A 25,348-nucleotide genomic window follows, 5' to 3' on the forward strand; every position below is an offset into this window, starting at 1 on the left:
CCTACATATCACCATCAGCCACAAGATATCTTATGCACATAATTATCAACGGGAAGTAAGTTAATGATAATAATTACTTCGGTAGACGCATGGTCGAAACTTTACAGACTTCATTTGGTAAAGTACTTAATAATAGAAAGATGATTCAAATTTCAGTGTATCATGGTTTGAACGCTTTGGAGCGTGGGTAGGATTTATTCTGCTGAATTTATAAGTTCTTATCTTTATGCCTTTGATCAATCACCGTGTTTAACAGTTCTGGTGCTGAGTTAGTTAGTACATGTAATAATGGTAATAGTTCACTTCGGTGCAATGTTTTTCAGGATAATATAGATTTCGCCCCCACCAATCAACGAAATTTTTATCATTATAAAGTAGTAGCCTTTTTTCCAAGTCAATGGGAATTTTATTATTTTTCCCTCCGTCAGCGTCAAGATGAGTACCAATGGCGGTGCAAATATCCTGCTTACATACATTGTACATGTTTATATATTGTAGGTCTTCAACAAATGTCACAAACCGCTTTTTTCAGTGTACGGCACAATAGTTATGCGGTGCACTTTATTTCATCGGCTGTACACTCCCAGAAGATCTCTTTTCTAGTGTTATCCATACCTCATCATCGAGGGCACCGAGTAAGCCACAACTCGCCTTGACCTCCTGACCTTTGACCCCTTGAATCTGTAAAATTAGGATAGTTGACGAAAGTGACCAAAGCCTGGCTAGCTACACCAGTCAATGCGTCGACTTGTTATAACATGACTTCCTCAAGAATAAGTTTTTTTGTTATTTGTTAATACCCCCTTTACTCTGGACGGCGTCCTTTCTGCGTCCTTTGTGCGACCATGAAACAAGCATCGCTCTGGTCGTAGAAAGGAGGCACAAGCAACGCTTTGGTTGCAGAATAAGTGCTCAGTGATTGGCCAATTATCGGCAAGTAAAGTATTATTTTTTACTCTAAAACGGGGCCATGCTACGGGACGCAGAAAGGACGCCGTCCAGTGGGAAGGGGGCTTAAGCACGTTATTCAGTTTTTGGCTACTATTTCTGAATTTCACCACATGCCAATGCTCACGAACCTGAAAGCTCAGCAGAATGTTCGCCAGTGCCGTAGTGACTTCTGCGTAAGCGAAACGGTACCCAGGACACTTCCTCTTGCCGGCAAAACCAAACGGTTGAAAGGAGTAGGGGTGACGCTCCGACACTTTCTCCGGGCTGAAACGATCTGGGTCAAACCTTAAATGAATACCTCCAAGTGCAAACTCTGAATAGATAAAAAAGGATGAGAATATGATATTCGTTGATAAAAAGTGCTCAAGTTCAGAGGTGAACTCGATTTGAACCCTGGTCATATACATGTACATATCACTTTGCTGTACGACTCAAATATATTATTACATATAAAATTTAATGCACATTAACAATTGTGAATTAAATAGTGTTAGTAGGATAATGGTGGATGATATATGTAACGATATAATATATAAATGCTTACTCATTTGGGTTCGGCCAGCGTACTGGGTCATTATATTCCACATTAATAGCTTGGATGATTGGTGTCTAAAAATCATAAAATTTGGAAAAGTGTGTATAACTGAATTCTACCTGTAGCGGTCAGACACTTGGTTAGGTAAAGTTATTTTATTCCTATTACTTAAATTTTCATCTCTATTTCAGGGGTAGAAAAAATGAGTGAGAATGGTGAGAATGTAAATGACAGAGAAACTGGTATACGAACGGCTATGGAAACACTGTTTTTGTTTTAATTTTGGCGCCATAGCCTGATATGCAGTGACGTGTCACAAGTAAAATGACGCAAGAAAACATGAGAAGAAAGACAGATTTAAATCTCCAATTTCGGGACAATGCAAATGTTTACACAGTTACATCTTTCAGAAAAATAAATAAATACCCAACGCACCTCACAGAGAATATGTGGCGTCCATAAATGAAACTGTACTATTCACAATGACGTAAGAATTTACTTACCCCAGCTGGTATGACGTAATCTCCAAGTTTGACGTCATTTTCATCGTCAAAGCGGGCTGCGTAAGGTGCAATCTTCGCTACGCGTAGTGCCTCGTCAATAACCTGACGGGTGTACCTAAAAGTTTTAAGCAATGCCCATTACCTTATCAGCACTAATATGGTATCATATATAAAAATTCTATTTGAATATAGAAACGACGCCATATTTTCTCTGTAAAACATCAAGTCCAGTATATGATACATATCCATATTGTTCCGCGTCTCTATTTAAAAAAAAGCGAATTATTCCGCAAACACTTACACTAACTGACCAATGTTATCCGGAGTTATTTTGCCTGTGTCACCCAATATGTTCTTAACCTCTTGGTACATCTTTTCTTGCACATCAGAGTGGGCAGAAATAAAAGTCAGGGCCCACAATAACGCTGGAAATATGTATTATGATGTAGAAGATATAAAAAAATTGACGAACACTTTTTCGATTAATTGTCTTTGTATTCAGTGGTATAACTAGTACAGTAAATAATTGTAGTATGTTAATAATAAATAAAAGGCGTTAAATTATTTGAATAGTTTTGTCATCCTTTCTAAGCCCCTTTCTATAAACAGAATTCGCTTATTCTCTGATTTTGTTTTTAGAAATTTTACATTGTGTGTAAGGCAGAAGGATTTAATTATTGTCAAAGAGATCAACCTACAATTTGCTGTTGTATGAAATCCTCCAATAATAAACATCAAAACATCACATTGCATGACGTCATAAGGTATATTGTTCTCAATCATGACGTCAATCAGCATTTTTCGTTTCTCAGTGGTTGGGCGCTTCCGTCCTACTTCGATCGCTGCCGCAATGGTGTCATACATGTACCTTTTCGCTGCAACGGGAGTATCATAGTATATCATATGACAGGAAATTGGAGATATACAAAAGCACGTTTATTTTACGTTGCAATAACGGAATACATTGATGACATTAAGTGTGTTTCTTACCTTCGTTAAATATCTTTTCCCTCTCACTCCCCGGCTGCGGAAAATCCCCCTTTAGAAATATTTGTTCCATATCTGACCAACTCTGATGAAAAAAGATAAAAGGTAATCGCAGGCTGATTTAACAAATGAATATATAAATAAAAATTAAATTGCCCACTAGAGCAAGAACTTGCAAAACTACAATACAAGAACATTGCATCAATGGGACGAATATTGTAACGTTTTACAGTTTTAATTCGTGGTTAAAATTGCTAGCCTTTTGTTTTCATTTGTTTGGGGTTGACTTACGTATAGTTATACACCGCAGCTGAACTCTGAACACCCTAGCCGTTTCTGTTTAAAAACCAATCAATACCGAATATCTATTAAATATGGCAAATCAGTAGAAACTGTAATCTAATGTCAGTTCACGCGATTTGATGAAATTTTACATCCAAAATTGCAAATTACAAAATTCTTTAAGAATTGTCAATGGGCTTTGCCAAGCTAAATTTTCCAACTTTCAGGATTTTTTACCTATAGACAGTAAACATGATCCTTATGAAAATCAATATGATTCTTCTTATAACTTTAAGCAATCTACAAAAATTTGAAAGCAAGTCTCTGAAATTGTGGCTTCCAATGAGAAATAAAATAGTGACCACATACGAACAAACAAACAAAAAACTAGCAAGCAGACCAAAATAATTGTAATATTTTTGCAAGTAGTTAATCATATGCATAGTCTTACGAGATTATAGACTAAGAAGCAATTCAAGTATAGCTTACAGTATTATATGATTCCCAGAACTTGAGAACCTCTTCATCTTGTAAAAAGAAGTTTCCAAGAGAGCTCTGCATAATTGCCTTTATTGCAAACATGAACATCCCCTGGCGGCAAGGAACGTGTTCACCATGTGGTATTTGTGACCATCTCGCCACCATTTCCTCTGAAAGCTATGGCGATTGCATAAAAATGAGAAAAAAGAGAAAATATATATAATTTTAAAAAATATATATGAATGGAATTGCACAGGGATAATAAAACACGTTTAAACTAACTAACAGACTATCGTTTTACAGTGTTTTTTATCATGGTACCTCAAGGTTCGACTTTGAAGTCATTCTGTTGCTTTGTGCGGCAGTTTTGAAATACCCTCCAAATGTCTCCACATCGCGCAAAAAGAAAAAAAATAGACGACGTGACAGTTTGGCGCTTTTGTGGAGTTTTATTTTGCTTCTAGCAAAAGATTCAACACCATAGAGAAAGTAAATCGTCCTTTCTATCGATCAGCTAAACATATTTACTAATGAAAAACTGATGTGAAAATAAATAAATCACCTTCTGAAGCATGCCAATGGATTTCATGACATTATTATGGCTGTAGCATGAGTCGTATGTATTTCTCCTCCATTTGCCGTCTTCCTTGTTTGCATACTGAATAGCCTTCTCAGTTATTATGATCTCCAGCATCTTAAAAAGAAGTCCTGGGAAAAGACAGTTAATTCGTAAAAAACCACATTCAGGCTGAAACATTGTACATGTACTAGCTGTGTCGGTTCAGCTCTGCGGGGAACTCTCGTTCAAGAGTCATCGTGGAATCAACTTTATTGTTTGACACGCCTCCTCGAGCAGCTATGGGTAATTAACCATGGCGCGCTGATTAAGCTGATTTCACAGATTGCACTTTAGCCGCAATCCCCCGCAGATTTGGATCGACACAGCTAGTACGATGTGCATATCTGAGAAAGCCCTAAGGTTTAAACTCGCACTCAAGAAAAAGAAATGACCCAAGTCACAAAAGTATACATACTATCTTTGGTTTGACGTGTTATAACCCTTAAAATGATCAGACCTTAATAAAACCAACCACTTCAAAGCACATGTGTACGTAAGCGAGAACAGCTCGAGAATATATAAACTCGTGTCTTTTTATGTTCAACATGTAAAAAAAGTTTAATAAAGAGAATGGTATCTATTTTCAGACTAGGAAAAGCAACAAAAACCGTGAATCACTTAATCTGTTTTGGAAGTGGAATCGCCGGTATTTTTCTCATGAGGCCTGTAAATTTCATGAAAATGTGTGTTCTGAAAGATTCGCACTGTCCTCTGCTCTGAACATCAAATATGGCGACCCATTAAAAAGCTTGCCGCTTAGACGGGGTGTTCCGCAACAAGCATTCAAGTGGGTCGCACTAGTGCACCTGATTTGGTCTTTTAAGTGCAATTTAAGACCAGAACTGAACTGAGGCGCTATTTGATCTAGGATCTGTTAGTCGGCTGATATCAATGCGCTCTATGTTTTTTCTAAATAATGATTGGTATAATTTGTTTCCCCAACCAAAACGCATGCATTCACTAATAAGGTATAGAAGTGTAGAAAACTAACCTTGCATCATTTGCACTTAAATAAATTAATAAAGAAAGAAAGAACAACAAACAAACAAATTAACAAAACAAAATATAAAAAAGAAAAAAAACTTTGTCAAAATTATATTTCCACTGTATTACTTACCAGGTCTGTCAAACATACGGGAGGTTTCTTTGAACAGTTGAGGAGAGGCGATGCTGACCACCATTTGTTCTCCAAACCAGAACTTTGCTATGGGTCCATACTGCTGATGGAGCCACAGCAGAAACCCATTAAATCCACCGTGTTTAGTAATCAGATCAAGGTTTCCGTGTCTGGAGGACAACGAATTGAAACATTAGAAATACCTGCATACAACAGAATCCGTTACTTGTCATTCTCTTATACATATAGCGCAACAGGGTACCCAATATCTACAGGTTACAGCTACACGTAAATAAGGATACTTTAATTGCCATTAGATATGCACAATTTGAGGAATCCATAAATCTGCCAACCGTAATGTCCGATTTGTAAATGGTGGTGCGCAATATCCGGGCACTTACTGGGCATGGCTGACCTTCAGTCCTGGGATGTCTCTGCCCGATGCATAAGTACCGCTGCCTGAGACCTGCAAAAAAAACGTGGTTAGAACGCATACATTAAGTATGTTTCAATATGATTGATCATATTCAGTTCTGTAGCATCCACGTGGAATATTTGAACATGAACAAGGCTCAGTATCTCGAAAGGTTCGCTATGTTGCGCACGTGTGTTCGTGTCTCGATTCCATAACCGATTCTATTTCGAGATACGGGGCCATGAAATCGAGACTCACTTGCAGGTTTCTGAAAAAAAAAATCAAACCAATGGTTTGATAAGCTGAATCATACTTCTTAACAGTACCAAATGGCACCGTTCGTCCTGTAAAATACCAAAAAATTTCGGGGCCATTTACCGGTCCCTGGGCCCCGGGGCCCAAGCCAAGAAGGGAGGGGGGGGGGTCAGGGGGTCGGCTTGGCATCCGCGCCCCCCCTTCCAAATAATCCTGGATCCGCCCCTGAGAAGTAATGTAATAGTACGTTTCTTTCATACCATTACTATTCATTTTTAGATCAGACCGCCAGTTACATCGTATCACCACGTCGCACGAACCTCGACAACAACACAAAAGCCACGAGATATTTAATCCGAAAACCAGGTTAAACTTATCTCAAGGTTTTTACCTGTACACATAACATGGACCGTGCTACAAAACACTATTCACCTGCACGTTCGGGCATTATCGGGTTGTCTCGTGTTACGTCCGGATGAGCCGATATGTGGTGCTAAGCCAAACCATAGTACGATTATTAGGTTGATATATTGTTTCGGGTTTCAGCAGGTTCAGATTTACGCTCATTGGTGCACTGAGATTGCCTTGTATTGAGGTGTCTCTCATACAGGAGCAGGCAACTGCATGCCTGAGAGATAAAACAACCAAACTGCTACATGTTTAATCACATATATACTATTCTTGTACATTTTCTACTTCTTGTTTCATATAATGAATCTTAGCGCCACCTACAAGAGTCCACCGTCCTAAATTTCTCAGGAATGTAGAGATCCATAAAGCATCTTTTACATCCATGTAGTCTGCTAGCGATCTGAATGGCATTAGAACAGACAGTGTAGGTACAGGGGTATTAAATATAGCGTTGAGATATTCATTTATCTTACCTTCTTTTTTATAACCGACAAAAATGCAAGCAATGCCAGGAAGGTTACTATCACCACGATACACAGCGATGAGATATCCATCTCTCCTTTGCATTCGCATAAGTTGAAATCCGTTTCGGTTCACCAGCAAGACATTGATTCAATACTGTGTAGTAAGTAGGTCACGAATAAAAAACCTTTACCATGCGGAGAATTGTATTGTGGGAAAGGTTACCCTGAAGTGTAAAGGAAAAACGGGATTATTTATGAAATGGAAGGCAAAGTGAACGATCTTCAAAAACAAATTACTGAAACAAAAAAAAAAAAAAAGAAGATGTTAAATTTATCAAAGGGTTAGCTTCTTCGGAAGAACTTTTATGGTTTCTTGTATCTAGATATTAATGATACACTGTATGTACTATTGGGTTCAAATTTACAAGACAGACACGCCAAGAGAAAAATGAACCCTTTAACCCTTTCTTAAGACTTACAGGACGAATTACTTTTCCTCTTGAGCAGGCTAGGAGCAGGATTACAATAAGAGTAACTAGGCTTCAGGTATAAGTTACTGGTTAAATGCACAGCAAAAACCGGCAGTGCTAATATGTTGTTATATATACTATTACTAAAATAGTATCTTGTGATTTTTTTACCTGTGTTCAGTTTGTGCAGTAAAAAACTTATTACAAGAAAGCCACTTATCATTTATGTGGTGGAACTGTAATCAAATAGGGCTAAAATCATTATAGATAAAATCAACAGTAAGTCTGTAATGAAAAATCCCCGAATCCCTTTTGTAGTACTTTGTTCAAGTGTTATAATATCATTAAAAGCATGTACATGTATATAGCTGTCCTGGTGCCTGAGAAAATCAGAAAACCGAAAATGATGTTTTATGCCCCCCCCCCCCCCCCCAAAAAAAAAAAGCCAACATTACGTCACACGATGAACTTGGAGCTGTGTTTCAAGCATAATACTATGTTTGGAAGATACATTAAGTGCATGCAACAGGAATGAAAAAAGTTGAGGACTTTAATTTTAGATAAAATACCTGAAGTTCTACCTTAACTGTTGGGTTTGTATGTTTTGCATAGGGGCCTACAGCAACAACTTTTTGTACATAAGGGTATTTTAACAATACTATGTCCTTATCTTTTCAGGACGGGAATAGCAACAGTTCCCAGGATTTGCAAGACATATTTTGAGTTGATGCATTTTCACTTCCGGCAGTTGTCCATCTGGTCATCAACAAAAGATAAAAAATGTCACCGTTTTGATTTCTGTGGTGTTTACATGTTAAACTACGTCATAAACTCACATTTCTTTGTTCAAGAATCATTCAATATGGATGTTGGCTTTTGAGAGGAATTATAAACTGGGGGGATGGCTTTATCAGCCTTTACCGAAGGCCCAAAATGCATTTTACCCGGTCTGCATAAAAAGTTGGAAATTTACCAATTTACTAATTTAGCACACGGAATAAAATAAAGCAGAGGTATGAACAAAAAACAAATTTTTTTCTCTAGTTTATTATCATAAGACAGTTGTTTTTCTCTTTCCATCAAAAAAAAAAAAAATAATAATAATAATAATTATTATTATTATATCTGATCTCCATGAATTATTTAGGTTAGTATAAAAGAACAGTATTAGTATAATATCATCCCTACCAACGTACATGTATGTAGATAGACGGTCCCATCATAAAATCATATCTATATCGATAGATATTAAATCTTTTATGATCTGCACATTGCGGAATGTATGATGATGAAGGAAATCAACGGTCTTTGACAAGAAAATAGGTCGATATGTATTAACTGATTGTATTTATGTGAATCATTATGATACACCGTCAATTTTTATATAAAAAAGGCTGTTTCTCAGAATTGTCATTCCAATCTTCTGGTACCTAACATAATTAACTTAATGATGTCTTGACAAATTTCGGTTGAAGTTATTGTTTTACTGAATACATTTATTTCCATCTATTTCACTCAATTATTGGAGGATCTCTCAGTCAGTGTTATCCAGATTTCGTCTTCAGGGGTAGTAACTAGTCCATACTTGGCCTTGACCTTCTGACCTTTGACCTCATGAACCTACAAGTGCGAAGAAACTGATGAGATGAATATATGCAAGTTTATTTGAATTAATCATATGTGTATGATTTCGAATTAGTTTATTGTATTATGTAGCAACAGAATTGAATCCACTACCCTTTTTATTGATAAGTAGATGTGCCGTTTCCTTCTAGGGTTTGTCTGAAAATGCGATTTTATTTTCTCATTTTTTGTTCTTTACAGCGTATTTTTAGCACACCTGAAACCTCAGCAGAATGTTCACCAGTGCCGTAGCTACTTCTGCGTAAGCGAAACGGTACCCAGGACACTTCCTCTTGCCGGCAAAACCAAACGGTTGAAAGGAGTAGGGGTGGCGCTCTGACGCTTTCTCCGGGCTGAAACGATCTGGGTCAAACCTGGGAGCATACGTAAATTCCAATTTACACTCTAAATCAGAATAGACCTGAGGTCTTAAAGCGAAACTTCGACATTAGCTTTAATAGCTTTAAACGTAATTAGAAAAGTGAACGTCAGTTATGAATTCGGATTTTGAAAAATTTCAGATGTATATGGAGCTCATAGATATGTCTGTTCTCGCTTAATTCCATCACATTAGTTTAACTTTGCCCTATCCCATAATAAGTACATATCAAATCATACATTTTATATTATGCATATCATACATTTATATACAAATTGCAGACCCGTAGCCAGAAATTTCAAAAGGGGGGTTCTTTTCTAAAAAAGTGGACCTTTTCCCATAAAACCTTCATGTACCTAGATTATAATTTTACCTAGAGTGGACCTTTTCCCAGCAAAAGTGGTGGTTTTTTCGAACCCCCCGACCCCGCTGGCTACGGGCCTGAATTACAATTCTAAAATAACGTACTTCTTGGGATTTGGCCAGCATGTTGGATCATTCAGCACTACACCCAACGCATAGAGAATGGGAGTCTAGAAATTAGACGTAATAGTTCGTCACAAAGTATTCTATATATCACTGTGTATAAATCAGATGTTATTTTGTATATAATATACACTCAAACCGCAGTAAACAGATTTCATAGAAGTCTATCCTATCTCTCTTATGATCCAGATTAGATCGAATTAAGGACTCCACGAAATAACAAGACAAACAAATGATAAACATTAACATAAAACATGAAAATATAATAAAATAAGATTAGAATAAATAATAATAATAATAATAATAATAATAATAATAATAATATTCTTATATGGCGCCTTACATTCTATCTCAAGGCGCCTCACAATAATGGCTAATATACTAAAATCATTAAAATGACTACAATATTTTAAACATAAACTCTCATTGGAAACCATTTAAAATTTACACTACTAAAAATCAATCTTATTAAAATACATATATATATATTTAAAAAAATCTAAGAGATATAGACAGAATTAAAAATGTGGGTCTTTAAAAGAGATTTAAAATTGTCAAAGTCTTCTGTTTTTCTAATAAAATTTGGTAGACCATTCCACACTTTTGGGGCGTAGATTATAAAAGCACGATCTCCATAACTTTTGAGGCACCCCTTCTCTAAAACAGAATGTTCTAAAATAAAATCATTTTCAGCATTAAAACGAGTGGACCGCCGTGGCAAGTTAAAACAGATAAGATCAGATAAATATAATGGTCCTTGTGAATGGATCGCCTTAAAAAATAATACAAAGTACTTTAAAATCAATCCTCTGCTTCATAGGCCGCCAGTGTAATTCTTTCAGAATGGGAGTGATATGGTGTGTACTATTGTACTTAATTTGTCAAACCAGTCTTGCAGCTGAGTTTTGAATAACTTGTAACTTTTTAATCTGATAGTCACAAATACCAAAGAGGAGACTATTGCAGTAATCTAATCTTGATATAAATGCATGTACTAATTTTTCAGTGGTTTTGTTATCTAACACTTTGTAGAGCCGCATTTTGCAACCGACCGCATTTTGCAACCGGTTGCAAAATGCGTTCAGTTGCAAAATGCGGTCCTACTAAGTAGAGCCGCATTTTGCAACTGAACGCATTTTGCAACTGCAACGCATTTTGCAACCAAAGAAAATCGTGAAAACGCATTTTGCAACTGCAACGCATTTTGCAACCAGGATTTTTTTCTAAGTCCCTGAAACAGCTTGAAGTACGAGACAGGTAGGCTACGGTATAATTGGAGTGGGGGCGGGTTTGCTTCGACTATGTATGCTGAAACTGGCCAGGTTGCCCCTGGGGTGGACGATAATATAAAACTTATTGAACATTGTAATTTCCTAAACCATTAGAGTTAGGAGGTTGAAACGTCAGGGAGTAAAAAAGATATTGTTAGGCATGCACATAGGGGTGTGGCCGTCCCTAGGGGTGGTTGATTGTAATTTTACATTGTATTTTCTGTTATCTACCCTTATATCTTTAGAATTAGGAAATAAAAGCGTTGGGGATTAATACCATCGTAAGAAATGTGCGTAGGCACTCCAGATTTTTTGTGACTTGGGGTGTAGTTGTCCCTGGGGATGGTTGAGATCGTTAGAGATGTGCTTGAGCACATCGGACTTTTTGGTCACTTGGGGAGTGGCCGTCCCTGGGGATAGTTACTTGACTGTAATATTTTCACCGTAATTTCTTTCATCTCCTTCTCGACCATTCGAGTTAGGAGCACGAGTCTTTGGTGCATGGGTACAGGGGAATTTTAGTGTGACTTTGGGTGTGATTGTTCCTCAAGGGATGGGGTGATTGGTGGTATGTCAGACAATTAAGCTGATTCCACTGATTGCACTTAAGTGAGATCCCCTGCAGAGTTGGACCGACCCAGCTAGTAGGATGTATGAATCTGAAAGCTGTCTTCGAGTTAAGAAGGAAGGGGAATGCAAAGAACGCAGCAGACGGCACTTAATAACAGACCTTCAGCGGTATGCTTGAATATAGGTCAAGTTAATTGAAAACCCATGCAAGACCCCATACTTTCAGGCATAGCCTCTGTAGAGCAACACACATGCTAATTACTATTTATGATTAATTAACATATTTGTTTTGTATTAAGACACAATGGCTAGTTGAACGCCAGGATTTCTGAGTGTGTAGGGCCTTATTGTTGGCATGGGTCGAAAGGACAGCTTTAACTGGATTCCTTGACCTACAGTATATTCATGCCTACGACTGTAAGTCCGTTTAGTGCTATGTGCGCCGCTGCTGTTCTCTACATTCCTCAAAGACCCATGTACATTCATTATCAATCCCCAACATTTCATGTTCCTAACTCTAAGGGTAGATAGTAGAAGTAACGGTGCAAAAAATAGAATCAACCACCCCCAGGGACGGCCACACCCATCAATACCCCAGAAGGATCCATATCCCTAAAGACATGTTTTCAATTCCCATAGCCTTCCGTTCCTGAATTATATGGTCTAAAGGTAGATAGCAGAAAATACAACGTCTAAAAATTAAATGCCATTCAACGTCCCAAATTATACTGTAGCTACGTTTCATGCTTTAACTCAAATGGCCGATACAATGGGCAGATAGCAGAAAATACCATGTAAAATTAAAATCAACCACCCCCAGGGACAACCACACCCATGTCACAATAAATTTCCGAAGTGCCCATGCACATTTCTTACGATAGCGTATTAATCCCCAACGTTTTTATTTCCCAATTCTGAAGATATAAGGGTAGATAGGAGAAAAATACGAAGTAAAAAGTACAATCAACCACCCCTAGGGACGGCCACACCCCCAATTAAAAAAAAAACAAAAACAAAAAATCCGAAGTCCCATGCACATGCCTAACAAAATGTTTATTAACTAATGGATTAGGAAATTACAATGTTCAATAAGTTTTATATTTTCGTCCACCCCAGGGGCAGCCTGGCCAGTTTCAGCATACATAGTTGAAGCAAACCCGTCCCCACTCCAATTCTACCTGTCTCGTATTTCAAGCTGTTTCAGGGACTTAGAAAAAAATCCTGGTTGCAAAATGCGTTGCAGTTGCAAAATGCGTTTTCACGATTTTCTTTGGTTGCAAAATGCGTTGCAGTTGCAAAATGCGTTCAGTTGCAAAATGCGGCTCTATTTAGTAGGACCGCATTTTGCAACTGCACGCATTTTGCAACCGGTTGCAAAATGCGGTCGGTTGCAAAATGCGGCTCTACACACTTTCCTTATTTTTCCAATGCGCCATAGTGCATAAGATGCTGATTTACACACTTCAGATACACGCTTGCCCATAGTGCCATTTTCATCGAGGGTAACTCCTAGATCTTTTACAGAACTAGATGGTTTTATAAGAACATCTCCTATGCAAATGTTGGCATTTGCTACATTTTTTCTATTTGCCTTGAACCTTGATGTAAACCATATCAACTCAGATATGGTTTAAAATAAAAAAGAAAAACAGAAAAACAAGAACGAACAAAGTGCTCTGTAGTTTTTATCACAAGCACCAGTGTGAACATGCTACCTTCAGTTAGCACGGTTATCGTAGGGCCTATACCACTACAAGTACAGCCATTAATACAAAAAATAATATCATAAGGCAAACATTCCCATGGTGGCCCGTAAACATTTACGAAGTCGATAAAACTGCATGGAAATTCGTATTTTTACATATGGCAAATATGATTAAGACTTAACATAATTTCTGAAGAATCAGCATCTATGTCTTATAAACAAACAAACAAACAAAAAAATGGCGTTGGTTCTTAATATTACCATACATAATGACGTCTCTCACTTACCCCAGCTGGTATGACGTAATCTCCGAGTTTGACGTCTTTTTCATCGTCATAGCGGCCTGCGTAAGGTGCAACCACCGCCACGCGCAGCGTCTCGTCCATTACCTGACGGATGAACCTGGTCGTGCATCAACAGATGAAAGATGCAGTGTCAATCATGATGTTTTTTGACGGTTGTAAAAGCAACATGCATAAGGTAAATTTGGGATAAATGTACAAATAAATAAATTAATGGTTGTACTTTACTGGCCATGAACTTGATGAAAATATTACTATTTGTTACCACACATACACACAGTAGCAATACCAGCACAAAGTCAGTGATTTTTATACAAGCACTTACACCAACTGTGCAATGTTATCCGGTGTAACCTTGCCTGTGTCGCCCAGTACGGCTTTTACTTCTTGGAACATTTTCTCCTGAACGACAGGATATACAGAGATGAAGTGGAGGGCCCACACTAACACTGAAACGTTATAAACAGTTTAGTTTTCAGTTGGTCGTATGGGTTTGGCGAGTAGGGCAATAGTATCGTTTGAAATTCCCTAAGTGAAAACAAAGATACGTCAAGGGCTATCAGTGCACCCTTATAGCTTTCTTAGGACTTGCTCCCTTCCCCCTCCCCCAAAGTATATCTAACGCAACGTATAACTAGCGAATCAGGACAAAACCAAGCGATTTCCTTCCATCAGCATACTTCACATACATGAATTGTAATGCAATTGCGTTACTGTACTAGCCTAAAATACAGTGTAAGTCGTTTTTGCGTCTATACCTTTCCCCTAGAAAAATTCTTAATCAAGCTGTGGAAATGGGAGTGATCAGCCTAGACACGGATGTTTACGTCACTGCTATTCAATATCTAAATAAAGGCAGTGTACGGTAATCCTGAACCTTATATTAAGGTTTTCAAGATATTTTAAATTAAATTTCAGAAATTAAAATTGAACAGGCGTACACAGTTGTGATCGTTCTAATAATTCACCAAACGGTTCATCAGAACCAGTTAATACAGTCATATACTCACAATTTCCTGATGAATGGAATCCACCAATGAAGAAGCTAATCAGCTCTCCCTGCAACATGTCATCCGGGATGTTGTTCTCAATCAGGACGTCAATTAACATCTCTCGTTTCTCGGTGGTCGGGGTCTTTCGTCTTAAGTCGATCGCAGCTGCTAATTTTTCTTTCATGTATTTATTCGCTGTAAAGAGAAAAATATATCTGGAAGTCGGACGGGCGGAAAACAGATTATGTACAGTAAAATAAAACATTTTCTTAATAATCGAAGAGCTAGTGGGGATTTCCAATCCTTTAGCATAAGCAGCACAGGTAGTATTAGTCGAAAATCTTAAAACCTCAGTACACCTATATAACTGAGAAGAAATTATGTAATTAAATTAAGTAATTTCGTTAAGAGATGACACTTTCATAATTGCTTCGAACAACTACACGCGAAAAAAAGGTCTGAATAATATAAAATATTTTCCCACCGTTGTTAAATTTCTTTTCACGCTCACTTCCAGGTTGTGGTATATCTCCTGTAAGTCTCTCTTCCATATCATACCAACACTGTAAGAATGTAATGTCCTTAATTTGCAACGAAAACAGAACACCGTTCATATGCTGGCCTAATTAATGTGAATCAATTTTGCGTTGACAATTATGCATACAGTTTCATGTTAGAATACCCGTATTCGCCATTCCATAGACACGACTCCCAATGCTGGCTCAAAGGCTGCATTCACCACCAAATTTGATTCAGCGGACTAACAGATCCGCGGATCAAATATGGCAGACCCATTTGAAAGCTTACCGCGAATTCCCTGCGGGGAACTATTCAGTGTACATTAGGGAAAAGGTTTTTTAGTGGGTCGGCCATATTTGATCCGCGGATCAACTTATTTTGAATACGCTGAAGGCGTCGATTTTAACTTACTACATCATATGCCTTCAAAAATTGTATGATCTGCTCCTCATCCAAAAAGTAGTCTCCAAGTGAAGCCTGTGTTATGGCCTTCAACGTGAACAAAAACGCCTCCTGGCGGCAAGGGATATGTTCACCACGTGGTGTTTGAGACCATTTCTCCACCAATTCCTCGGCAAGCTGTGATTATTGAAATTGTCAGACAAAAAAGGAAATCATAATTTATCAAGATTCTTGCCATTCCCTAGTTAACTATTCCATCAGGTGCGGCAAGATTTAGTGAAAAAAGAGAATTATTCACATATTCGCTTTATATGACGAATAGTAGGCCTATAACGTATTTGAAACGCTTCCAATTACCTTAAAATGGAATTACATCTGTTTTAAGGATCGCCTGTAATATCGCATTGAATTAACAAAAGCATAAACTGATATACTGTATTCATAGAAAATAATCATCCTCAGAATTCAAATATGTGGGCGTACCGCATTTTAACGTTTCTAACTTTTTGACAGGATCAGATTATATGTAATAAATTAAATTGAATAACCGTTTGGAATTTTGCTATACATCTCATCACACTTCCATGACTGTAGCATGGGTCGTAAGTGTTCCTCCTCCACTTTCCGTCTTCTTTGTTGGCAAACGGGATAGCATGTTCAGTGAACAAAGGTTTGAAGATATTCATCAAAACCTCTGAAATGTTTGGATCAGCTTTACGTTAGAAAATAAACACCACAAAGTTCAATGTAGTTAGATGTAGAATAACTGATCATGAATATTACTGGTTTTGTGACTTATTATTATTATTATTTAGCTCAGTGCTGACATATATTTTTCTTTAAAAAATACAAAGTTTTAAATCTTTCTCGATAATGTGTAAAACGTATAGCAAATCATGCATATATATTATGATCTTGTTTAAATTAACTACAATCGCTAAAATTGATTTTGACACTAAATGAGCAAAACCAACCAAAACATCTATCACCTGGTCTATCGAACATACGCGAGGTCTCTTTAAACAGTTGAGGAGAGGCAATGCTGACTGCCATTTGTTCTCCATACCAGAACTTTGCTATGGGTCCATACTGCTGGTGTAGCCATACAAGGAACTCATAAAGACTGCCATGTTTTTTAACCAGATCTAGATTTCCATTTCTGAAAGATAAGCGCTCAGCATAAAGAATACTAGATAGGGCGTAAAGACCTGACCATAAGGGATTGATAATTGATGATTCTTAGTACAAAACACAAGAGTCCCTTCTTTCTCAGGGATAAACAGATTAGACCTTACATTTATGTCGTCAGCACGACTTGTTTTTTTAATCACGGCTCCACATTTTCATTTGCCTTTAAGTCACGCATGTAACTCTTACAATTTGAGCCAGGAGCTGATGACAAGAAGAAATTACTGACTGAGCAAATTATGTCGATTTTTGCTGAAAAGGGAAATTAATTTAAGATATTAATATCTGCTTCTTGGTGGTCTAACATTTATTTTTTTTTTTTTGCTTAAAGTTACATTGTGATACTGTTTTGACACAACGAGTTGTAAATAACTGCACGTGACTTCAGTATCCGGGTACTTACTTGGTATTCTGAGATTTCAGTCCTGGAATGTCTTTGCTGCCTATCATGTCGCTGCCTGAAATCTGCAACATAGAAAGGATATGTATCTATAATTTATACCGTACCTAAAATAGTCCATGCGACTCCGTCTACAAATGTTTTATTCTAATAATTACTTTTTGCATGCCTTTCCCAATTTCTTCGTCACAGGCGATATTATGAGCAATGGAGGTACTTGGTAAATTTACCATGTAAAAGTACTACGTGGGCGCCCACTGTACTTTACTTTTTGTCTGTATACAATCTTTTTCATGAAGGGCAGTTCTTTCAATGTCTGAAGGATCTCACATGGAAACACGCGATTTTCAAATAAATAAAAAAGTCCCTACACGGCACTTCCTTCAATCGTTTGTTTCTTGTGCATGAAGGAAGGAAAATCGAGAATTGAAATAAAGCAAGACCGGCTATAAGGCTACAGTCGGCAATCAAGTAATTGCTGTTTCCATGAAGTGCAAATCCAAAAATATCATAATGGATTGTGTATCTCAAATTGCGCTTAGACAAAGCTACTATAAAGTGCTTTCAAATGTTCGTACATCATCTCTTCTTTATCTTACATTTCTTACATGGTTTCCAAACAAAGTACTGGGCTACTGTTCATTTATAATAGTTTTAAATAGTTTGCGAATGATTTCATTACTACTGAGGCACATGGCATTAAATATGGTGTAAAGAAATGAATATTGATCATCAATCAGGTGTCTTGTTATCTTACCTTGTTTTTTATGATTGACAAAAACGCAAGTAATGCCAGAAAGGGCACTGCCACAACAATACACAGCGATAAAACATACATCACTCCTTTGCATCCGTGTTGATTTGTTTCACCTGGAAGACGTTAATAAAACACTTGAAAAAGTTGCTATCATATATGGAGTTAAGTAAATGGCAATTTGAAATAATTACCAAGGGATAATCTTATAATGCACTTTTTCTGAACTTTTTAACAAAAAAGGCGTCGAAACAGCAGAATGAAGTCGTTATCAATGCAGATTTTATGCCACAGCTTATGGACACGTTTTCTTTCTCTTACCTACTTGTAGTTTTATACTCACAGAAAAATATCTCCAGCATGTGCTGTCTGCAGCATACCTTGAAAACTTCGAATGTCACAGGGAAAAATCCGGATTTTACCAACTTACGGTATTAAATCAAGCTGGATGCATATAAAGAGAATACGATAAAGCATGTTACGAATTATAGACCGCCATATGTAAGCTTCCGCCATATACCTGTAGATTCAAGTGTTGTTTACATGGTACAATACATGACAAACATGTGTACTTCTTTGTTTAGAAATCACTCTTTATCGCTGTTGGCTGTATAGGGGAAATATGAACTAGGTAAAAACATGGGTCTATTAGTCTTGACTGAAATTCCTAGAATTTATAGACCCTTTCATCAAAATACGTGAAGATTCACTGCGAGTGAATAAAGTAAAGCATATATATTAAAATGAAATCAAATGAAATATACAAATGAGTTTCAACTTGACAGTAGGGGGTTGATACACTTCAAAGGCCGAAAAGCCTATTAATATGGCAAGATAGCTTTTCTACACGTTTGGCATATGTTCAATACTTCTCTTATATTAGTTCCATAAAATTAACACTTTTAGAGCACATACATTATGTTAGCTTATTCAGCAACAAAACACCTTCTACACATAGAGTTTCCATGCGTCAATTGTCAATGAAATGAAATAAGATCGCATTCACAACGAGTTGAACCATGGCTTTACAAATCCTGGAACTAAATATGACGGACGCACATGAAAGAAAAACCGCCTAATCTTTTAACAGTCTCTCCGCCTATCACACGCCTCCCAATGCGTCGTCCCTGCGGGGGTACGGTCATTAAATCTCGGCTCCATTGGGACGACACATGGGGAGGCGTGTGAGAGGCGGGGAGACAGCAAGGGATCGTTTCAGTTTGATAAATTTCGTCAGTTTGTGGATCTCTTTCACATGAAATATTTTTCTTAATTGCTGGAGGACCTTTCAGTAACTGTTATCCAGACTTCGTCTTCAGGGGTACCAACTAGTCCATACTTGACCTTGACCCTCTGACCGTTGACATTATGAATCTACAAAATAAACAACAGTGATGAAAGCGTTGGTTATGCAATTCTAACAACCATATTTGCATTCCTTTATAATGTGTGTATTGTTGCTATGTGACGTCATTATTATATTTGCTTCTCTTTCTACTGATAAAAAGATGTGCCATTTCCTTTCCAAAGTTTGTCTGAAAAGCGTTTTGTCTTCTTTGCTTGTATCTGTTTTGGGGGTCAATTTAGGTGCCTTGCATACACACCTCAAACCTCAGCAAAATGTTCGCCAGTGCCGTAGCTACTTCTGCGTAAGCGAAACGGTACCCAGGACACTTCCTCTTGCCGGCAAAACCAAACGGTTGAAAGGAGTAGGGGTGGCGCTCTGACACTTTCTTCGGGCTGAAACGATCTGGATCAAACCTGGGAGAATACGTTTAATTCAATTTATATTCTTAATTCAATAGATGATTCCCATAACGATATGATTAAAATAGAACTTTTCCGCACAAGCCCATAAGGTCAGGTGGATTATTTTAAAATTATTTTAAAATTATTTTAAAATTCTAAAATTGAAATGGCTGATCCCATTCTTAAGGCACAAACATTGCCGACACGTCACAGCTCTCACAATACTGTTATTGCTTAAATTTGATTAAATTTAACTTTTTTTAAAATCAATAAGTCGAAATTTGAATTTAATTTTGTCAAATTTTTATATCCATAAGGAGTTAATCCAAATATTTTCTCTCTTAATTCCATTGAAGTTAATCCAAATATCTGTTTTTTTCTTAATTTCATGTAGTCACTATAATGAATCGTATCTCTAATTTCAAAATGAAGGAAAAATGCATTATACAGTTATGGACAAATCATAATTGTAAAACTTACTTCTTGGGACTTGGCCAACATTTTGGATCATTAAATGTCACACCCAAAGCATGTATAATGGTAGTCTGGAAAAATAATGCTTTGCAAGAAAGTATCACTATTATATTCTTGAATTATTGTACACACACAAACCGCAGCGAATATAATCAGCATTCATAACGATATCCTTGCTATGACCAAAATCAGAACGCATTAAAATGAATAAGTAAATAATGAATCAATTGAAAAACAGAGGGACAAACAAGCTGCTCCAAAATTAATTTTCCCCATCAGTGTCATTGTGTCTTTCTACTATGAAACAGTTAATTCTAACTTCCCAGCATATGATAAAAACTGAAATATACAGATTTAAATATAATAAGAAAACTGGCACAAAATGAAATATTTTCACAAACAATGACATCATTTACTCCTAATTACCCCAGCCGGTAGGACGTAACCTCCAACTATGACGTCCTTCTCATCGTCATAGCGGCTTGCATAAGGTGCAACTACCGCCACACGCAGGGTCTCGTCCATAACTTGACGGGTGTACCTGACATCAACAGATGAGGTGTTAAATGAAATATAATATAGAAATATGATTTTTTTCAAAAAAAAAAAAAAAATTAATAAATAAAAATAAATAAATAAATAAATAGCACTGACAAATGTTTCTGACAGAGTTAACATAAACAATTAGCTAAAAAGATCTTTTGAAATTAGAAAAAAACGTGAATATAAAAAATTAATATATCACGTTGCCCAAACCAAAAAGCTTAGTTTAAACTGAAAAGAAGAAACTTCAAAGTAAAAATAAAAATGTGCAAAAAAATAATTAAAATAAAAATATAATATAGATAAATGCATGGTTGGATAAATAGAATGCACATGTAACGGTTCATAAATATGAAGCAAAAGAATCACTGTGATCAAATGATAAACGTAGCAAATAGCATTATAATGTTAAATCAACATTAGGGCTGACGATCCCTTACAAATACTTACACTAATTGGGCAATGTTACTCGGTAAAACCTCGCGTCTGTCACCCAATACGGTTTTCACTTCTTGGAATATTTTCTCTTGAACTTCGGGGTTAAGCGAGATAAAATGAAGGGTCCACACCAGCACTGTAAAGATATAAACAGTTTGTTGAAGTCAAAACATTAAATTATCATTACGCACTTATGAACTGGTTGAATAATGTATTCTCTCTAAGTATGCGTGGACTTAGTCGCAGATGCAATATTCTGTTTCGTGAAAGGAACATTTAAACCCAAGCCTCTTTAGATCAATTTTATATTCATCAGAAAGAGCGCATAAGTGTGCAGTGATTGTAATGGTTAATTGACACTGAGTAGTGTCAATACAATCATATACGAACAATTTCCTGATGTTTGAAATCCACCAATGATGAAATTCCTCAGGTCTCCCTGTAGCATGTCATCTGGGATGTTGTTCTCAATCATGACGTCAATCAACATTTCTCGTTTCACGGTGGTGGGCTTTTTTCTTCTAATGTCAATCGCAGTGGTGAATATATCATTTATATATTTTTTGGCTGTAAAGAAGTGTATATTGTATCTGTTAGCCTATGAAACAGAAAACGTGGTATCGAGATAAAAATCCAATTCTTCAAAATCAGACGATGCCTATAGTCGTAAATCCGTAGACGTCGTACTGTATCTGTAAATTATAAAATCACTGCTTTTCAAAAAAATGAGACTTGAACAATTATATAACAACTAAATACAAAAATGGACGATACATGAATCTAGTTTATTCTTACCGTCGTTAAATCTTTTTTCACGTTCACTCCCGTGCTTTGGTATATCCCCTCCGAGTCTGTCTTCCATATCGTACCAGCACTGATAATTGGCAGAATCAAATAAGGCGGTAATAGAAATATACCACTGCACATATACTGTATAAATACATGTATAAAAGCACTGTGCAGTATAATGGAAATTATGCTTACATTTACTTTGGGCATTGAGCATATTGTCCATATAAATGTGCATGTACATGGTGTAACATGTAACTTTATTGTTCTGAAATAGTTACGAAATCCTGGAGCAAATAATACAAAACAATATATCATTATCATTCATATAACAATCAAATACATGCCCTTATTTTAAGCTATATGTATTTTCCCACGTTTGCTATTCGGATGCCGTCTCCTCAAGTCCGTATTTGTGATTAAATGATGATCCCTTTAAGCTCCTATAGTCCATCAAACTAATCATGTAATGTTGGCAATACTAAACTTACGATATCATATGACTGGCAAAATTTTATTATCTGCTCCTCATCCAAAACGAAATCTCCAAGTGATGTCTGTGTTATGGCCTTCAACGCGAACAAAAACGCCTCCTTGCGGCAAGGAATATGCTCATCACGTGGTTTATGTGACCATTTCTCCACCAATTCCTCAGCAAGCTGTGATGATATAAAACTGTTTGAAATTACGTACAATTACAATTTGTCAAGTCTGTTCATGGACTTGTAAACATTTTATTGGCAAACTACAATTTGAAGGACTAGAAAGAATTTCTTGCGGATATTTTTAAGCAGGGAGATGATTAAATGAAGATTACAGATAAAATATATATCCAATTGTTTGAAAATGCACTAATGACTAATCTAAACATTGCTTGGGACATCACATTGAATTTCACCTTTTGAAATATGGTCACATACTCCAGTGTTTGTTCATGGCTAAAGCACGGGTCATAAGTGTTCCTCCTCCACTTTCCATCTTCTTTGTTAGCATACTGGATAGCTTTCTCAGTAAATAGGGGCTTGTACATATTGAACAAAAGGTCTAGAAGAAATATTTAGATAGGTTTATTAGATTATAGATAAACACTGTGTTTTATATAAAGACCGTCCATCAATTGCACATCGTCGATTATATTACAATGCGACATAAAGTTAGATGTAGTATAAGAATAATAATATTAATAATAATAATAATAATTCATTTTAGATGTGCAGATGTATGTCTAAGTATAAGGAATACAAATACACCCATGGATTCTCTCACCTGATCTATCAAATAAACGACAGTTTTCTTTGAACAGTTGAGGAGAGGCGATGCTGACTGCCATTTTTTCTCCATACCAGAACTTTGCTATGGGTCCATACTGCTGGTGTAGCCACAGTAGGAACTCGTGTACACTGCCGTGTTTTTTAATCAGGCCAAGGTTCCCATGTCTGAAGGATATTGAAGCTGCTTGTAATTCATACAAACATAGATCCGGGAGAAATTTTAAAGGGCGGCCATTCTAATATCTGTTACTATATCAAAAATTAAGCCACAATCCAACTGAAGGCTAAAACGAGCATTACAAGTTTATATTGCAAAAAAAAAAAAAAAAATTATATATATATATATATATATATATATATATATATATATATATATATATATATATATATATATATTTATTTTGGGGGGGGGGCAGATTGTTGAAATTTCAAGGAAAATGAATCATTAGCATTATACTCTGACGTTGGAAAAAGTTGCCCTGTTCTTTTATCCACCATTGTCAACTACGCCGACATAAGTGTAGGAAGCAGGAAGTTAAGAACTAACAGACCCGCGGATCATATATGGCGGCCCACTTAAAAGTTTATCGCATAACATCCTAAAAGACACTAAATAGATCCCCAGCGTGGATTACGCGGTAAGATTTCAAGTGGATCGGACATATTTGATCCACGGATCTGTTTGTCTGCGGATCAACTTTGGTTGTAATTGCGGTCTTATAGTCGTAAAGGGGCTTGTTTTTCCTTCTCCCAAGACGCCAACATGGATATTAAAATTAGGTTACGTCACACTGAGGTATAGACTTCGCATTAAACGACTTCTGCGTCAAGTGGGTCGAAAATCGGCCATATTTGATCGAGTATGTTAGGTTAGTCAGAGGATCTACTTTGGTTGTGAATGCGGCCTAAGGGTTTTGTCCATTATTCGGGCACTCACTTATTATTCCTGGATATTAGTCCTGGTATGCTCTTGTCGACTGTGCCTCTGTCGAAGATCTGAAAAAAAAAAAAACTTTTCATTGCTAATCTGTCCCGTACTGATACTAGACTACTTAATTAACTCATCAAAGGCGGAGTGGTGTGGTGAGAAATGGATAATATTAGAGAAGTAATGGTCACCCCTCAAATAATGTTGTATATTTAAAATTTAAAGGTACAAAGCCCTAAGCCTAAAGAGTTTTAAAAGGTGGGTCTATATCGATGCGTATGGTTTCCATGTTAAATATTATTTCCATTTTCATACAACACATTGCCCATCCGAGACCCGCACTTTCTTGTAAAGTGGGGAAATCAAGAACATAATGTAAACATTAATACAGAATGGTTAAGGGCGGCTATAAAGTTATATACTGTTATATCAAACGCATGTTGCTTTCATGAAATACAAATCCAGAGGTGTTACATTATGTATCTCATAACTACAATGTTATGTTATTATATTTTTGACTAAAAGTATCGATGATTTTACAGTGTAGAGTGTATGTTTTAGTCTCAGACAGCATGCTAGCAATCTGGTTGACATTAGAACTGACAATAATGGCATATGGTAGTAGAGATATTGGCGTGAAACTGCAGTCAATAATCAAATAGATATCCTACCTTATTTTTTATCGTCAACAGAAACACGACTAATGCCACGAAGGCCACTGACACCATGATGCAAGGCAGCAAAAAATACATCTTCCCTTTTTTCAGTATTTAATATCCAGAATCTGTTTTGGTTCACCCGTAAGAAGTAAATTCGCTGTAATATCTGTAAATGTAAAAAGAGGCTGTCACACATAAAAGTGAATTTCAGCATGTCGAAAATATCTATGCCGATGGATCGTGAACGTACTATATATATATATATATATATATATATATATATATATATATATATATATATATATATATATATTAAAGTTACACAATTTATAGTTTTAAATCCCCACGTATTTTCAACTCAAACACGAAAATTAGTCCCTTGCCTACACTGGTCTATCGTTTCATTGTGTGAAAAGC

At 36.6% G+C, this 25,348-nt stretch overlaps 3 protein-coding genes and 1 long non-coding RNA gene across 7 annotated transcripts; all 4 read right to left on the bottom strand.

Moving 5' to 3' along the window:
* Positions 1-49: 49 nt before the first annotated feature.
* On the bottom strand, positions 50-7,205 carry LOC106181917 (cytochrome P450 20A1). 4 transcript variants are annotated; one of them, XM_087012968.1, is made up of 12 exons: positions 6,536-6,591; positions 5,876-5,940; positions 5,475-5,644; positions 4,301-4,446; positions 3,748-3,915; positions 2,980-3,061; positions 2,688-2,864; positions 2,291-2,414; positions 1,990-2,104; positions 1,496-1,560; positions 1,080-1,236; positions 50-681 (listed from the first exon to the last, which is right to left on the bottom strand). In XM_087012968.1, exons 1-12 carry the CDS (start codon positions 6,548-6,550, stop codon positions 562-564), a joined length of 1,404 nt encoding a protein of 467 aa, XP_086869094.1. In that variant the 5' UTR covers positions 6,551-6,591; the 3' UTR covers positions 50-561. The 4 variants fall into 4 exon arrangements, with proteins under 4 accessions (XP_086869094.1, XP_013421911.2, XP_086869096.1 ...); XM_013566457.2 differs by lacking the exon at positions 6,536-6,591 and adding an exon at positions 7,029-7,205 and having other exon boundaries at positions 51-681; XM_087012970.1 differs by having other exon boundaries at positions 53-681; positions 5,828-5,940; positions 6,577-6,670.
* Positions 7,206-8,529: 1,324 nt separating this feature from the next.
* LOC106152202 (cytochrome P450 20A1) lies at positions 8,530-17,376 on the bottom strand. The gene is made up of 11 exons (XM_087014044.1): positions 17,330-17,376; positions 16,728-16,897; positions 16,287-16,432; positions 15,748-15,915; positions 15,302-15,380; positions 14,836-15,012; positions 14,151-14,274; positions 13,811-13,925; positions 9,960-10,024; positions 9,330-9,486; positions 8,530-9,109 (listed from the first exon to the last, which is right to left on the bottom strand). The coding sequence occupies exons 1-11, from the start codon at positions 17,374-17,376 to the stop codon at positions 9,005-9,007; spliced, it is 1,353 nt and encodes a 450-aa protein (XP_086870170.1). The 3' UTR covers positions 8,530-9,004.
* Positions 17,377-18,992: 1,616 nt separating this feature from the next.
* On the bottom strand, positions 18,993-21,774 carry LOC147761709 (cytochrome P450 20A1-like). Its single transcript, XM_087014045.1, has 6 exons — positions 21,699-21,774; positions 21,297-21,420; positions 20,730-20,844; positions 20,310-20,374; positions 19,685-19,841; positions 18,993-19,454 (listed from the first exon to the last, which is right to left on the bottom strand). The coding sequence occupies exons 1-6, from the start codon at positions 21,772-21,774 to the stop codon at positions 19,350-19,352; spliced, it is 642 nt and encodes a 213-aa protein (XP_086870171.1). The 3' UTR covers positions 18,993-19,349.
* Positions 21,775-22,724: 950 nt separating this feature from the next.
* LOC147761710 (uncharacterized) lies at positions 22,725-24,363 on the bottom strand. The gene is made up of 4 exons (XR_015334803.1): positions 24,282-24,363; positions 23,340-23,509; positions 22,972-23,117; positions 22,725-22,748 (listed from the first exon to the last, which is right to left on the bottom strand). It is a non-coding gene; the product is annotated as an uncharacterized LOC147761710 (long non-coding RNA).
* Between the last annotated feature and the right edge of the window lie 985 nt (positions 24,364-25,348).

Source organism: Lingula anatina, chromosome 5, assembly GCF_051362555.1.
Source record: "Lingula anatina isolate TDL-2025a chromosome 5, LinAna3.0, whole genome shotgun sequence".
Taxonomy (NCBI): Eukaryota; Metazoa; Brachiopoda; class Lingulata; order Lingulida; family Lingulidae; genus Lingula; species Lingula anatina.

Coding starts and splice junctions, on each gene's coding strand:
- LOC106181917 (XM_013566457.2), bottom strand. CDS start 7,109: ATGGATATCTCATCGCTGTGTATCGTGGTGATAGTAACCTTCCTGGCA. Junction 4,447..5,474: donor CCGTATGTTTGACAGACCTG/GTAAGTAATACA, acceptor GTCTTTTCCCAG/GACTTCTTTTTAAGATGCTG. Junction 3,916..4,300: donor CCATTGGCATGCTTCAGAAG/GTGATTTATTTA, acceptor CAATCGCCATAG/CTTTCAGAGGAAATGGTGGC.
- LOC106152202 (XM_087014044.1), bottom strand. CDS start 17,376: ATGATAGGCAGCAAAGACATTCCAGGACTGAAATCTCAGAATACCAA. Junction 15,013..15,301: donor TGAAAAGAAATTTAACAACG/GTGGGAAAATAT, acceptor TTCTCTTTACAG/CGAATAAATACATGAAAGAA. Junction 13,926..14,150: donor GATAACATTGCACAGTTGGT/GTAAGTGCTTGT, acceptor ATGCACGACCAG/GTTCATCCGTCAGGTAATGG.
- LOC147761709 (XM_087014045.1), bottom strand. CDS start 21,774: ATGTTGATTGACGTCATGATTGAGAACAACATCCCAGATGACATGCTA. Junction 20,845..21,296: donor AGTAACATTGCCCAATTAGT/GTAAGTATTTGT, acceptor TGTTGATGTCAG/GTACACCCGTCAAGTTATGG. Junction 19,842..20,309: donor TGTTGGCCAAGTCCCAAGAA/GTAAGTTTTACA, acceptor GTATTCTCCCAG/GTTTGATCCAGATCGTTTCA.